Source organism: Canis aureus, chromosome 22, assembly GCF_053574225.1.
Source record: "Canis aureus isolate CA01 chromosome 22, VMU_Caureus_v.1.0, whole genome shotgun sequence".
Lineage (NCBI taxonomy): Eukaryota > Metazoa > Chordata > Mammalia > Carnivora > Canidae > Canis > Canis aureus.
Window position 1 is genome coordinate 37,221,281 of NC_135632.1, and position 16,029 is coordinate 37,237,309.

General features: G+C 36.8%; 1 protein-coding gene across 9 annotated transcripts in view; it reads left to right on the plus strand.

Annotated features, from left to right (window-relative positions):
• The window catches only part of RBMS3 (RNA binding motif single stranded interacting protein 3), a 1,278,684-nt gene that overhangs the window by 250,040 nt on the left and 1,012,615 nt on the right, over positions 1-16,029 (plus strand). For all 9 annotated transcript variants that reach the window (XM_077865504.1, XM_077865505.1, XM_077865510.1 and 6 more), the window contains one exon: positions 1,815-1,883. In XM_077865504.1, the coding sequence (XP_077721630.1) occupies positions 1,815-1,883 (69 nt within the window). The remainder of the gene's footprint in view (positions 1-1,814; positions 1,884-16,029) is intronic.

Genomic DNA, 16,029 nt, shown 5'->3' on the forward strand with positions numbered 1-16,029 from the left:
CTAAAGCCCAAATTGTTGGGCTAGAAAAAACAGCCAATGGCCCCTTTCTAAAAATGCAGGGAAGCTGGGAGCTGCTATAATATTCAGGCAATGGGCTCTTCTGGATTACTAGCATTTTCTAGTTAACAGAGGTTTCAGATGTTTCTTTGGTATTTTAGATACATAATACTGAAAGCAATCAAATCTTTCCATGGAAATTCAGTGTTGCCACTATCATTAGTAATTTATGTACTCTGAAAGTATAGAATAATTTAATTTAATAGATTTGGGCCTGGATAAGGAGGGAGCATGGGGACTATCTAAATTATTCTTATTTCACAATTAGGAAAATGGCATTAGAGAAGGTACATGGTTGTGCACTGGTAAAGTCTGATACGTTTGAAATTCATTGCTACTGCTTCTCATTGAGGGAATATGATTAAGCTTTTAGTTTAATTTCCAGCTACTTCTTTGATAGTGCTCCCTTTATCCAAGTTGAAATCAGAATGCTTCTCACACTGTGCTAGAGTCCAATCCCATCAGCCTCAGTGGGGCAGGAGGACTGATCTCGACTCTGCCTCTTCCTATGGGCAGATGCTAGAGGGAAGTTGAATTGAACAGACAGACCACAGCATTTAGCTAGTAAGCCAACCTCCCTGTGGCAGAGATTCAGGAAAGCTGTCAGGAACAGCATAGAAATTACACAGGGGTCCTGAAAGGCAGATGCAATGCAGTGATGGGGAGTATAGGAGTTGGCAGTACTATATTGGTGTATTGATCATCCCCCAAACATACCAATCATTTCACATCTTCATGCCTTTGCCATGAAGCATCCACAACTTTCCGCAAGTGATAGAAAATGTGATTATAGTCAGCTACACAAGGAGGATTTAGGCAAAAATCTTTGCTGCATAAGAAGACCAATTAGAGTTAGCACCTCTGCTCTTCCCTTGGCCTTTTTTCCTCATAGTCACAGAATGGTTGCTCTAGCTCCATGTAGTGTATCTGTATTTAGAGAGAAGGAATAGTGGTGGTGAAGATCCAAGCCTTATCTCTTCCTTTTTATCAGAAGAGCAAAGGGTTTCCCAGAACTCTTTCGCCTTCTGCTCCTCCAAAATTATATTTCTATTTCATTAGCCAGGAGTATAGGGAGGGAATACCGAAAAAGTGGTTATGTGGGTTTTTTTCAGCCTCGGTAGTAGAAACAGACAAGAAAAATGGTGTTAAGAATGACTATGGATGAGCTAATCTACAGTGAATTTGTGACATTTTACAAGCTCATGAAACTGGTAGCAATAGTATGGTCAGGTCTCTCCCAAGATGAACAGTCTCTATGTAATAACTGACTCAAATAACCTCATTGATTAATGTGGATATTTGTATACCAGTTTGGTTTCACATAGAAACTTAGAATAACATGCCTTATTTTCTGCTTGTTGAATTACGGCCCATATGTGGATAGCACCTTACTGTACAAAATGCTTTACACCTATTACCATATTTGTTCCTCACAAGAATACCATGACATGAAAATTATTATTCTAGTCTCAATAAAAAGAAAGTTGAGACAGAGAGAATTCAGGTGATTTGCATCAGGTCAAACAATGAGTACAAACTGAGAGTTGAATCCAGATGTTTTGGCTCTAGTGTTTATATTATTATACTTGCTGAGGAGAATGTATTTTAAAAGAAATGAAACAGAGAGTAAGTTGAGGGAGAGTCTAAGATTGTGGTAATTTTTGGAGCTGCAGACACTGAGTAATTCATTTAAAGAAACGGAAAGTGAATTCAGTTTGTGTGACAACATGAAATATTTTTTTCCTTCCCTCTTTCAGCGAACCTCAGCCAGCAAGTCTTCGGGTGCTCCTTCCTATAGCAGATGGTCCAGTTCACAGCCACATCAGGTAACATGCTCTTTTTAAGAATCTTGTTGTGCTTGGTCTCCTTGAAGTGTGCTTAAACGTACAGTCATTTTGTCATTGGGCAGATGTGGAGGGTATCAGGCTCTTGCCCATTCTCACCTTGAAGTGGCCCATTGGCAGAGGCCTGTGGACTTCCTCATTGTTTACTACTCTCCACCTCAGGTCTCATGAGAGGGAAAGTGATAGGCAGGGAAATGCTGAAGTCCTGCCTTCAAAGCCCTCCCCAGTGCCTAACTAATGAAGTCAACCTGGCAATTAGGGAGAATAGATTTTGCCTTGTTTTCTTCAAACAAATATTAGCCTTCTGTCCTTTCTATTCTAGGAAATTGTATGTGTCCCCATGTGTGTGCATATGTATATATGTGTGTGTATGACATAGAGTGTCTCTAAGAGTGGATACACTAATATATCTGAAAATGTACTAATACTACAAAGAGTAACTTTTTTGCTTTGTTACTCAGGGCGATTAAAATATCCATTCAGGTCAAACAATACTGAATGTAATTTAACCTCTTTTGGGGAAGTTAAGCCAGCATAGCACTGTTCTGTCTCTGTGTGTAAACAAAACAGGATTTTTTGGTTGGTGAGCCATTTTCACAGGTGACTCATGGGGTTCTTTTTGAAACAGCACGTGACGAGAACACTAACTTTATACTCTAAAAACTGGGTAGGACTTGAATTCAGGTTGCCTTGTTCTAGTTATGAGACCAACAAGAAATTTTGTTGTCTTTTGCTCTATTGGTCAGAAGTCTCTCTTAGAATTTTCAGGTCTCTTGAACAGGCTGCAGTGACTGTAGCAGATGCATGTTATCAATGGTTTATATTCACATTTTCTCCCATGTATTATTGACTTTCTGTAGACACTTAGTATCGGTGATAATTTACTCCAACATTAGCATAATGTGAGCAGTCTTTGTATACTCCCTTTCATTCTTCACAATTTCTTTGTAAGAAATTGATACTTATCAACAAAAATATTAATTTAATAAGAGAGGGGATCCCTGGGTGGCGCAGCGGTTTGGCGCCTGCCTTTGGCCCAGGGCGCGATCCTGGAGACCCGGGATTGAATCCCACATTGGGCTCCCGGTGCATGGAGCCTGCTTCTCCCTCTGCCTATGTCTCTGCCTCTCTCTCTCTCTCTCTCTCACTGTGTGCTTATCATAAATAAAAAAAAAAAATTTAATAAGAGAAAAAGAAATTCTTCCATTATGCAATATTTTATCACAGTCTATTTTTTCTTAAAGATAGATTTATTTATTTATTTATTTATTTATTTATTTATTTATTTATTTATTTATTTGAAAGAGAAAGCGATATCACGCATGAGAGAGAGAGAGAGCACACATGTGCACACATTGGAGGGAGGGGTAGAGGCAGAGAGAGAAACTTAAGATTCCATGCTGACTAGGGAGGCCAGTGTGGAGCTTGATCTCACAACCCTGAGATTATGACCTGAGCCAAAACCAAGAGTTGGTTGCTTAACTGACTTTGCCACCCAGGTACCCCACAGTGCCTTTTTTTATATTGATTGGTTGGTGAGAAAAAGTTGAGGTGATGGTTCTCCTTCCATTGGCATCAGTGTTGCATGGATGCTTTGGTTTCTGTTAACTTTAGAAGGATATAGTGCTTTGTGAGTGTGAGCTAAGAAAAAAAGTGACCCAGAAATAGGGGCAGTGGTACCTGTCTGGAGAGATTGCTTCGAATAGCCAGTTTTCTTTTACTTCCTCCACTTCCTAAAAATGCACACTGGGTTTTAATCAGTGTTTTTGATATCTATTCTCATACCTCTTATCCTATCTGATATCTATTCTCACACTGGGTTGAGCAAGTCAAAGGTCACATCTCTGCACTCAACCTAAAGATGGAGAGATGTTCTAATCTAATCTTCATAGTCAAGGAAAATGAGACACAGAGATTATGTTGTCCAAGGTTATGTGATTTCAGTTGGTCTACAATTCCCTGATTTTCTCCCCCAGAACTTACTCAGTCTTGTAAACCAGTACAATTATTTTGAGAACTTCCCAGTGAAATAGTCTAATGTGAATCTGTGACTCTCTGCTGGTCCTGCAGACTTTTTACATGTGGCAATGAAATGAGAAAAGTGAAGACAGGGTAGTATTTGGGACTAAAACTAACCTCTTAGTTTTCTAACAGTACAATGACTTTTTAAGTGAAATCTGGGAATGATTAGATGGTTTTCTTATAATTTTTGATATTCAAGCCAAATTAAATTGGTAGCCATCCTGTATACATTTTCCAGTGTGTTCTCTGAATTCTTACCTGTCTATGAAAGGCAGGAGCAGAAGAGCTACCAAAAATGGGTTTCGTTTTTGCCCTCTCATCTTGTGAAAGAAATGTGGTTATATTGGCAGACTTTCAATCTTAACAGTGCCATTTTGATTAGAAGGCTTAATTTGATGGCATTTCCAAACGGTAGCCTGATAAAACTGATATTGGTGACATCTCTTTTGTATTGAGAATCCCCTTTAACCGTAACTAAAAGGAACAGTACATTTTTTTATATTAGGTAAATTTTCTTGGTGTTTACCTATTGTGCTGGTCATTTGTTGGTTTGCTTTCAGATCTACTCCATGGGCATCTCTTGCCATCTGCTTTCCTAGGTTCCCTTGTTAACTGACTACTAAATAGGTTCTCCCAGTTGGAGGCATCATTTACAGGTTGGAAAGAGAAAGGGAAAAAACCAGGATGTTTCTCCCCTCTGTTGCTTGCTTTGGGCAGTGTATCTCCATGTTCTGATGAGCCTCTGTGTGGATTCAGCTACTATGAGGCAGCCCTGGATTCTGGCCACTATGTATGCTGTCTGTGTTCCCCCATAGCTTCAAGGGCAATGGCTGTGTTCCTCATTCTTCTCATTCTTCCCTCTCTCTCTCTCTCTCTCTCTCTCTCTCTTTTTTTTTTTTTTTTTTTGGCTTTCCCAATAGCCCTATGACTAGTTCCCTGTATTAAATTCCTTCTCTTTGACTGCCTGGTATGGACTCTCTTTTTCCAACAATTTTTTTGTTTTCTGATTGATACACCAATCATGAAATGATGCACTTTATTCTTTTGTCATGTAATAGTGGGTTTTACCTTTAGAAATATTATGTGAATATTTACAGGATCACCAGACTTGCAGCTGCTGAAAACTCTGAGATTTATTCTATTGAGCTGGCCTAGTGATGGTAATCCTTTTATACCCCTATCCTACACAGAATAATTATTCCTCTTCTTTGTCACTCATGAGCTAATCCTTCCCTTCTAAATTTGTGTTTATTACAAAAACCTTTGTCTTTCATGTTTGCAATATAATAGGCTTATTGGCTTCAGTCTTTGAAAATACCTGCACAGATTCTCAGGCTGAAGTTGAAAGGACCACAGTAACTCCATCCTAGATTCCAGCTTTATGTCTTTTTCTGATTTTTGGCATCAGCAGAACAGTTTAGAAAAGAAATTATCATAGATTTATATTCACTAAGAAAAGTAGAACTTTTTCTATTTGTCTTTGTAACACTATAGATGTCAGATGGATACAAATATAGCTATTATAATGAGTGAATTGGTACAGGTAGATATCCACTCATTTGAGAATTAATATCATCCCAATTCCTTCTTCATTATTATCATCATATCTAACATTTACTGAATGCTTACTCTGTGGTGTCTGCTAATTTCTTGTCATGCATCATCTCATTTAACCCTCTCAATATCTCTGTGATAAGGAGACAATATTTTATAGGTGAGAGAATTGACAACTTGAACATTTAATTAACTTATCCAGTGACATAGGGTTGATTCTGTTAGATTCTAGCACTCTAGACTTTTTTTTTCCTGTCAATTTAATTAGATTTATTATTTTTAAATTTTTAATTTAAATTCCAATTAATATACAGTGTAATATTAATTTTAGGTGTACAAGTTAGTGATTCAGCATTTCCGCACAATATCCATTGCTCTCACAGCAAGTGCACTCTTCAGTCCCCATCACCCATTTAACCCTATCCCTCCACCCGCCTCCGGTCTGGTAACCATCAGTTCTCTATAGCTGAGAATCTCTTTCTTAGTTTGCCTTTTCCTTTCCCCCCCGTGCTTGCTTGTTTTCTTTCTTAAATTCCACATATGAGTGAAATCATACGGTATTTGTCTTTCTCGGACTTATTTCATGTAGAATAATACTCTCTAGTTCTATTTACATTGTTGCAAATGGCAAGATTTTATTTTTTTGATGGCTGAGTAATAATCCATTTTATATATACCACATATCCATTCATCAGTCGATGGACATTTGGGCTGTTTCCATAATTTAACTCTTGATAATGCTGTTATAAACATTAGGGTGTATGTATTCCTTTGAATTAATATTCTTATATCCTTTGGGTAAATACCTGGTAATACAATTGGTGGATTGTAGAGTAGTTCTATTTTTAACTTTTTGAGGAACCTCTATACTCTTCTCCAGAGTGGTTGCACCCTAGTCAATTTACTATTGCCCAATAGTGAGCAATACTATCTCCCTGAAGTTTTTAGACTAAGGCCACTGAAAACCATTTTCACCAATACTTCTGTTTTATACTGATCAGAACACAACTTTTTGGCTTCTAGGTACTATTTGTACTCTGAAATTGTTTTGCACAGTTAACTTTGTTGAAACAAGTGCTTATATCCATTCAAGTATAGGTCGGTCTATTTGCAAATAGCCAATTTTCAAAACATGGATCTTAATGTATTCATTAATAAGTTTTTTTTTTAAAAAAACACAGATTTATTTATTTATTTATTTATTTATTTATTTATTTATTGCACATGCAGGGGGAGAGGGACAGAGGAAGGGGAGAGAGAGTTTCAAGTAGACTTCACACTGAGCCCAGAGTCTGACTCAGGACTCAGTCTCATGACCCTGGAATCACCACCTGAGTCAAAACCAAGAGGGAGCTGCTTAACCAACTGTACTGCCCAGGCTCACACACACCGTTTGCTTAAGATGTACCAATTTGGTGTTTTATTTGGACTGATTTTAGAACCTATTTGTAAAAAAAAAAAATAAAGTATTTTCCAATGCTTTCAGTTTGTAAGGAATGCACATAAAGTTTTATATGCTTACAAATATCTATGAAATAAAAGTCGTTATGAATTGAATTTTGAATAAGTGTACAAAAATAAGAATAGTGACTGGTTGACTGGTATCTTCATATCTGAAACTGAAATTGTGATGTTTTTACGCATATTATGTACTTCTCTTTAGAAAACTTTTTTATTTCCCATCATATCTTCTATCTCCTATTCAGCACATTTCTTATAAATATGAAGTCGGTATCTTCATGTGAGTTAGAAATGGAAAGTTTTTCCCTTGGATAATTGTCACCCATCCAAGCATTGTGTCTTAAAAGCTTAGTATAAAGTTTTGGTCAATAATAGCCAATCGATTGATTAGCATATTTTTAGCCCTTTAAACTTTGTAACTTTGTAAGCTTTGTGTTTAGAGTTGTCCTTCGTAGATGAGAATGTTAAAATTCATCTCATTGAAAAGATAACTTGTGAAATTTAGGAAAAGATGCAGTATGTTAAGGAGTGACCATTTACTCAAGAGAATTCAACCAGGTACCCCAGTGTCATTTTCTAGCAGCAAATAGACTTAGCAGAAAGCAAGGCTGACAGCAGAAGTGTTGGTTATCTGGAAGGGTTGGTGTTAAATGAGGGAAGAGAGCAATGGATTATTTCACTGTGTTCATGTGGAAAGAGAAAGTAACTGGGTGCAGTCCACTTATAAAAGCCTACAGTATCTTTCCCGGAATGTCTTATAGAATTTTTCATACTTGTATAAGAAAATCTCTATACTCAGCATGTAGTAGGAGCCCATGAAGTATTTGTTGAATGAATGGAATAAATTATATGACCTAACAGTAGGGATAGAATGAGGAAGAGAGGACCTCAAATCCATATATATATATTTTTTTTTCTCCAAATCATTAGTTTCTACCTTCTCCTTAACTGAGGGTCACATCAAAGCTGATAATTGTGAGTTGACTGAGGTAAATGCATTTCACCTCTTCTCTGCTGTTAGTCCTGATAACAAGCATTGTGGTAGGAGAAGTACAGGCTGCCAGAAGGCAGGAGAGTCCACACTCTGAGTCATTGGTCAATCAGATGTTATGCCTTTATGTAATCTATGTTATGCATTTGAGACTAATGTGGTTGCCCTGAGATTTCAGTGATGAAACAACAATGTTGGGACATGTGTATGGTTGCTTGGTGCTCTGGGGTCCTTGGAGGCAAATGTAAACTTCCAATTTATTCTCGTTCAGGATTCTGAACAAAATTGACCCTCTTTATCTGTGTGTGCATTTATCCAACTTTGCAATTTAAGTACATAGAAAACATTGCATATGTTATATAAAATTATTATTATAATGCTCATCAACCAGAGACTACAAGGAACACACATGTGTTAAAACAAATTTAGAATTGTTGCTTGTTGTTGCTTGTTGCTCTAGAGCAGACAGCATAACATGCAGAATGAGGGTAAAGTCTGAGTGTTGTTCAGATTGAGTGTTGTTGGGTGGGACTTACGGAATTTATGGAATTATTTATTATGCAAGGTTTCTTAGCACCTATACTTAGAAGTCCCATGGTGTCACTGCACTGCACTCCGTTGAGTCATAGGGCCAGCTAAGCTGGCCTAATAAATTTATATTTATTTATTATGGAATTTAGGCTTGGGTTAGATGATTTTGGTGAGAGATAAGGAAGTGGGATTTGTTTGGGATCGACTACCTTTAGGAAGTAGGGGTAATTATATAATTGGATATCTTAATAATTCTACCCAGAAGATGGGATCAATGGAACAAGGCTAAAGATGTAGGTGATAAAGAGGCAGCAGTCATACTTGTTACCTGGCTGAGGGAGATGTTTGGTCACTTTTGTGATTTGGACAGTGGTCTTGTTTTTCTTTCTGCTTGGATGTAGTTATGAAGCAGCCTTGTTTTTGTCTTATTCAGTAGAGTTTAGGGTTGTGAAGTAACATGGTCTAATCTGATGTTTATATTCTATAAATTATTTCTGTTAAGTAGGGAAATTCTTGGCCTAGATGCTAATGCTAGAGTATCTACTTTAGACAGCTATATTTTATATATATATACAGACACACAGATATGTATACACACATATATACATATATATGTATATGTAAAACACACAATTTATATGATTGTACATATAAAATGGAGTACTATCCTCCCCGATTGTTGCATTCCTCCTGATACTTGCACTCATATATTTGAGAATTTGACCAGAATAGCAACGTGGCAACATTCTTAACTAGAGCTGACATCCAGTTGACATCCTAGCATTATAAATCCAGAGATCAGGGAAGATCTGCAATACCAATTCTTATGCATTTGCAAACTGTCATGTCCCATTTACAGGTTTTTTTTTTTTTTTTTTTAAGGATAAGGCAAAAACTGTGGAAAAGAGAACTTGACATAATATAAACTCTTATAAATTTGGACTTGCATTTGAAAATGGATTATTCAGAATGTGGAAAATTAGGGTCTGATTAAATGAAATACCTGATTAATGATAGCTTGTCTCCAAAGATGGTGCCACAGTTAACCATGCCTCCTAGTACTCCCACCTTTGGGTTCTTTCCTCTCTTTGGAGCTTAGCTGGCTTTATGACTCAATGGAGTGCAATGAAGTGACACCATGGGACTTCTAAATATAGGTGCTAAGAAGCCTTGCAGCTTTTGTTTTGTGCTCTTGCAATACTTACTTGTAGGAGAAGCTGACTGCTTTGTAGAAGCCCAACTATCCTTAGAATGCCATGTTACATAGAAGCCCAAGCTAGAATTGTGGAGAATCTATGTGGAAAGAGAGATGCCCAGCCAGCTCCCAGCTGTTTCAGCCATCTCAGCAGAAGTACCAGATTTTTGAGAAAAAATGCCTCAGGTGATTCTAACCCTAGCCACCATTTGATTGTAATTGCACAGAAGACTCCAGCTGAAACAACCCAATTGAGCTTAGGTAGCAGTTTGTTATACAGGAATAGATGACCAAAACAAACATTCATCTTAAAATAAATATTACTATTATCCATAGCCAATGACTAGGAAAGTATTGGCAGTTAAAAGGTCAGCTATGCTGGTTTGAATGGATTGTTAATTCTCATTTGAATTAATCATGGCTCTTCTATGAAAATGAATAATATTTAGTATTTGAAAAAGTTAGATAGAAATTTCACCCTATAATCTTCTTTTCATTATTAATTTGTTGAACAAATATTTCCAGACATATCAACGATGCCTTAATTCTCATTTAGTGTGTAGCTCAGATTCTAGGATTCTAGGATTGAAGACCTCAGAAATCCTGAGCAGTACTTTCCTTGCAGTGTCCAAAGGAGTGATTAGGATATAGTAGAAACAGTATGACTAGGTGAATATTCCATTTGATCCCCTCTGCAGTCATTTGCAAACTGTCATGGTTGCCATGTCGCAATTTTCAGCTAATGAAGTGGTAGTGGAAGTGATGTGTCACTCATGTTTTGAGACAATGTGTGATTCTCTAGTCTCTATTGCCTCACACAGGGATAGAGGAAGCCATATGTTCCAGATAGCACAATTACTGGGTAGCAAAGTCTCCACTGACCTAGATCCCTTGGGTGAGTGAGGGGAGCAGAGTGCCTTGTTAATCCTTGACAGGCAGTAGCAGAGCCAGAAATAAGCCTTAGTTGTTCCTAAGCCACTGAGATTTGGAGTTAATTTGGATCTGTAGAACCGTCTAACCTCTTGTGACTAATACAAGAGCTTTGATTTCCCATAAGCTCCATCACATCCATCCCTAGTCATTCAAAATCAACTTTGCAATCTAAATAAAAATAATGCGATTTCTATGTAAACAGAGCTCTAAGACAGAATTTCTGATTTTTTTCTCCAATTAGATTTATATCCCTAAATCCCTTAATATAGAAATTCTGGCAATAACATTGTTTATTTACTTGAGTAATTTGAGAACACTTGACACTAAAATCATTCTCAAATCAAGTTGTTTTCCTATTTATTTTTCAAAGTATTTTTATAGCAAATTGTTAATAAAATAATTTATTAAAAGATTTAAGAAATATTTATTCAATGTAATATCAACAAAAACACCTAAATTAGTTTTTTTTTTTACTTTTAAAAATGGTTGTTATGAAATTTCCAAACATGCATGAAAGTAGAAGAGTGTAATGGACCTCATGTACTCATCTATCCAGGTGCAACAATTATCACCATATGGGCAGCTTTTCAAACGTAAGTTTTGGCTACCTAAAATTTTATTCTGTTTTGATCATCCTTTCAAAGGTAAGATAATAACTACCCTTTTTCCTTGACTCCAAAAATAGATTTGAATTTTCTGTGAACACACTTTGTGGTCATGATCATTATCTTCTGTATTTATTGCCAACTTTGCCCTGTAGGAATAACTTTAGAAGGGTTTGCTAGAATAGCTTATTTATAGAGTGACCATTTCTCCCTGTTTGACTGGAGAGTTACAGGTTGCACCTGTTGTCTTGAGGCATTCATAGTATCCCCTGTTCCCTTGTCTAGTTTGTCCTGTTTTTGCCTTTTTCCATCCCTCAGAGTTGGATTCTGTGTCTTGCCATGCAAGACCAAGACAAATCTAAGCCAGTCATAATCAGTGAAGCCTTATCTCAACATCTGTGTTTGCTTGCAATATCTTCAGTGTCTTAAATGTCTTTGGTGCCCATAATGGCCTACCTAGGACCAGCTACATAATTTGTAGGGTCTGGTGCAAAATGTGAAAAAATTATTCAGAATTTCAACATTGTGACAGCAAAGCATTAAACCAAGTATGGGACCCTGTGCTTGAAAACAAAATACACATCCTACGTATGGCAGCAAAAGTGGCACACCCATGAAACCAGCCCTGGGTCTACCACTCCCACTCCCCACCCTTCACCTAGTTTCCCATGTTCACCAATTCCAGGCCTGCATTCTTGCACTAAACCCTCTGCTGTAGTCTGCAGCAGAGGTTGACTTATTCTCTAATCCCTCTGTATGGGTTGGAACATTGGCTTATCTGCTATTACCATCTAATGAATATTTATAATTACTAATGAGTGACAGACCCAGAATTCCAACACAAAGGTGCTTGATTTCTAAGCAAATGACCATAACCTTCTGTTATTCTGACTCTAAGTCTTCCTAGCCTAGCTAATTCTTGACAGAGCTCTCATCCTAGTCTAAGATTCCAAGGAATTGAGTATAATCATTTATGAACACATATCCAGGAACCAAGATGCACTTTTGTTGCTCTCTGTGTTCTCATCAGTCAGCCAGACCTTCTCTCTGACATGTGTGCTGGTTCATCTGTACCTTCTTTCTTTCCACATCCCTTCTCCCTAATTATTGTGCTTACCAAACCAGCCTAAGCTTAAACTTTGTGGATTTCCTGGGCTAAACTCTGCATCTAGCTTAGTTTTACCATATACTCTTAAATTTTCTTTTCTATCTTACTGGTTGCAGTGTGCCTTGAGCCTGAGCTGGTTTCCTCCAAGAATATTTGGAGTTAAGTGGAACATACAGACTCTAAATGGGGGTGGAGGGTGGGGTTAGCATGCTCAATCATCACTGTTGTTTTTTCTCCAGTACCAGTTTTTTGGTTTGTGGAATTAACATCTGTCTTTCCAATTACCTTTAGTATTACTGGAATTCATATCTGCTCTAAGAGGTGGAACTGAGAAAAGGGAACCCTTGTGCACTGTTGGTGGCAGTATAAATTGGTACAACCACTATGGAAAATAGTATGGAGGCTCCCTAAAAAATTAAAAAGAGAAATACCATGTGATCTAGCAATTCTACTTTTGGGTATTTACCTAAAAGAAATGAAACACTATCTTGGAAAGACATCCACAACCCTATGTTCATTGTGGCATTATTTACAAATAGTCAAGAAATGGAGAGAACCCAAGTGTCCATCAATGGATGAATAGATAAAGAAAATGGGGTACATATATATGGTACATATATTCAATCATAAAAAAGAAGGGAATCCTGCCATTTGCCATAACATGGATGGACCTTGAGGGCTTTCTGCTATTAAGAAAGGGAGGAAGGAAAGAAAGGAAGGAATGGAAGGAAAGGAACATACGAAGGAAGGAGAAAATGAAGGAAGAAAGAGGTGAAACTGAGATTGTTCTTGCACAATGGCCATTTTCTTCACATAGTTTCAAGTTTTATTTCAACTCTAAAATGAATAATTCTAGCAAATGTTATTGAAAACAAAATTGGGAGAAATAGAAGAAAGGGAAGAAAATAATTTAAATAGTGCCATTGGTTCCACTTGACTTTGTCTTTAATAAGCATAAGCCCTGGTGAAATGAGTTGTATCTCACATTACCATTACTCAATATGGCTCAGTTACCAGAGACCCTACATGAAGCAACCATCATGCTGCCCTCTGTGTGATTTTACTGCTCAAAATGCATTATTTTTGTACTATATAGCTCACAAATGCAAACCATCCATCTTTGGATACTAAAAGAGAAAATCTGTTTCATCTTTGGAAGAAAAGAGAAGTTGTTGGATATACTGAGAAATATGTATTGATATCCAGTATGATGCCTTTCTAAGGTACTTTCAAGTGTAGTTTTGAAGGCATTCAATAATTTGACTTAAATACAGGCTGTGGAACATAACCTCTGTTAAGATAGGTCTCTGATCCCTTCAATATAAATATATTTGTTCAGTCAAAAGAACCCACTTGGATTAAAACTCCTATGAGTTCTTTGAAGATAGTTGTTAGTGGAAGAGAGGTCATTGATGGAACTGTGTTTGGCAGCCAAATATTTAACTACTTTGTTTAAGGAATAAGTTCAGATTTCTTCATGAGTCTTTTGTATTATTATAAAGAGTGGGGTTGCTGTAAGATTATTAAAATGCATCATTAATATTGAAATAAAAAATGAGGTGTGGAAGCAGTGAGGCTCTTGTACTCTTTTTATATTTGTTCATTTAATCATAAATGGAGATTATAAAGCACCTGTTACTGGATCACCAGTGAATTGGCTATTTTGGGAGCATTGGTAAGTATTACAGGCCACTTGAGGATAAACAGTTAATGAATAAACGTTTCTCCGTGGGAAGAAGTCATGAGTTGAATAAGAAGAGATGGCTGGTTTGTCTGATGTTAACACCTTGATGATAAGCCATGATATACAGTCACCTAGACTAGGTGACTCCTTTACTACCACCTTAAGGGAAGCATGGCTACAGCAGTGGGTCAGTGGTGCTAAGATAATCTGTGGACTTAAGACTTACTGAGGTCCTCAATGGGATAAATGTGGAGATATCTTGATGTCTTTTGGGACTGTGGAAAATGAAACAAGTTAGGGAAACCAGTGATCTTACTTCACCATGATCCACTTATCAATATAAATGCCCATTGGAAAATTGTATATGAATGCCGGAGATACAGAAGCCTTCTCTGCTAACATCAAGCAGGGGGAAAGCTAGAAATAAAGAATAAAAGCCAAGTAGTCGTTCTTAGAAATTAGCTATGATAGATATCCTAGCTATGTTACCAGCTTGATCTTGGGAACGCTACTGAATCTCTCAGTGTTGTTTTCCTTACCTATAAAATGGGGGAAAATATGGCAGCTAACTTATAGGATATTGTAAGTATTAAGTGATAACAGTAATACTAAGTGTGAAAAAGCGGCAGAATCCCTAGAACTTTGGTTTTCTATGTAAAGCATACCATAATGATAGGCAAGTCATTTCCACAGTTTGGTAATAGAATTGTATTTCTGTGCTTAAGGACTGTGATCTGAACAACTGCTCATGCCCATAGAGCTAAAGCTTCTATGCAGACAGCCAGAGATTTAGACCAGCATTTATCTGTCACTATTGACCTATAGGTCAAATTAAGTGGATATTTAGTATGATGGTCATATTAGGTCTAGATACTACTTTTAGTATCATATTAGGTCTGGTCACATTAGGTCTGCTACAGATCATGTCTCCAGGGTAGGAATGTTTGATCAATGGTGTTTATATTTGTAACTGAAAAAGGAACCAAAAAACTCTAGTCTGTTGGTGAAACTTAAACAGGTGATGCTCCGGATACCTGGAGAAAAACTCTCAACCCCAACACTTAATATCATTCCTAGAGCTTATATTGGCAGAGTTGGCACTTCTTTCAATGGCCAAGTTGAACATTATAAGCATTATATGTTCTAATTTATATAAAATGTATTAAATTGCATTTGCATCTCATACTAAACATACTACTTTTCTATAAACATTTGGAAAATTTTTCATTACTTTGTTTTTGCAATCATTTTACTACAAGAGCAAATACAATTTATGAGAGGCTGTCATTCTTGACAATTATTTTGCATACATGAGCATTCTTGCAAAATGAGAAAAATTGAATCTATAAATTGTTTTCAAATGCAATGATATTTTAGAATACTAAATTTAGCCACTGATGAAGTAGCTCCTTTTAAGTTTTATAGATTTTTGTGGTGTACATTTTGTAGATTTTGTTTTATAATTTTGTTTTCATATTTTGGGACCAATAGCTTGGTTTTTCAGTTCTCATTTTTGCCTGAGGGCCTGAGAAAGGTCATAAGCCTTTGATACTGCGTCTATTGTTCTTAATGGATAAAACGATCCTGCTGGTGACCTGTTTGAGAATAAGATGCAGGTTTATGCCTATGCGGGAAAAATATAAGTTGAAGGTTAAGCAGTTTGAACCATCATAAAAGGAAATCTGGGCCTTTGGTTACATTTTATATATCATGGTCTTTGTTTTAATGCAAGCCCTGTACTCCCATTGTCCAGATATACTTTAAAATTAAAATTGTCTTGGATTTTTAGAAAGTTAAAATAGCACATATTCCATATACTTCAAAACAATCCTAAAAGGGTCTCGAGCCACATCCTTAATCAATCCCATTAGCACTTCTGCAGTGAAACTTATGAATATTCACCCAATGGGACTAAATAAATAAAAAGCTTCAAATAGTTCAGGTCAGCTTTCACCGCCAAATCTGTTTATGTCAGATGAAGTTTTTCTGTCAAAACGACTTATGGAAAATCTTTTCCTGCAAGCCTTTTGAATTTTGGAACACT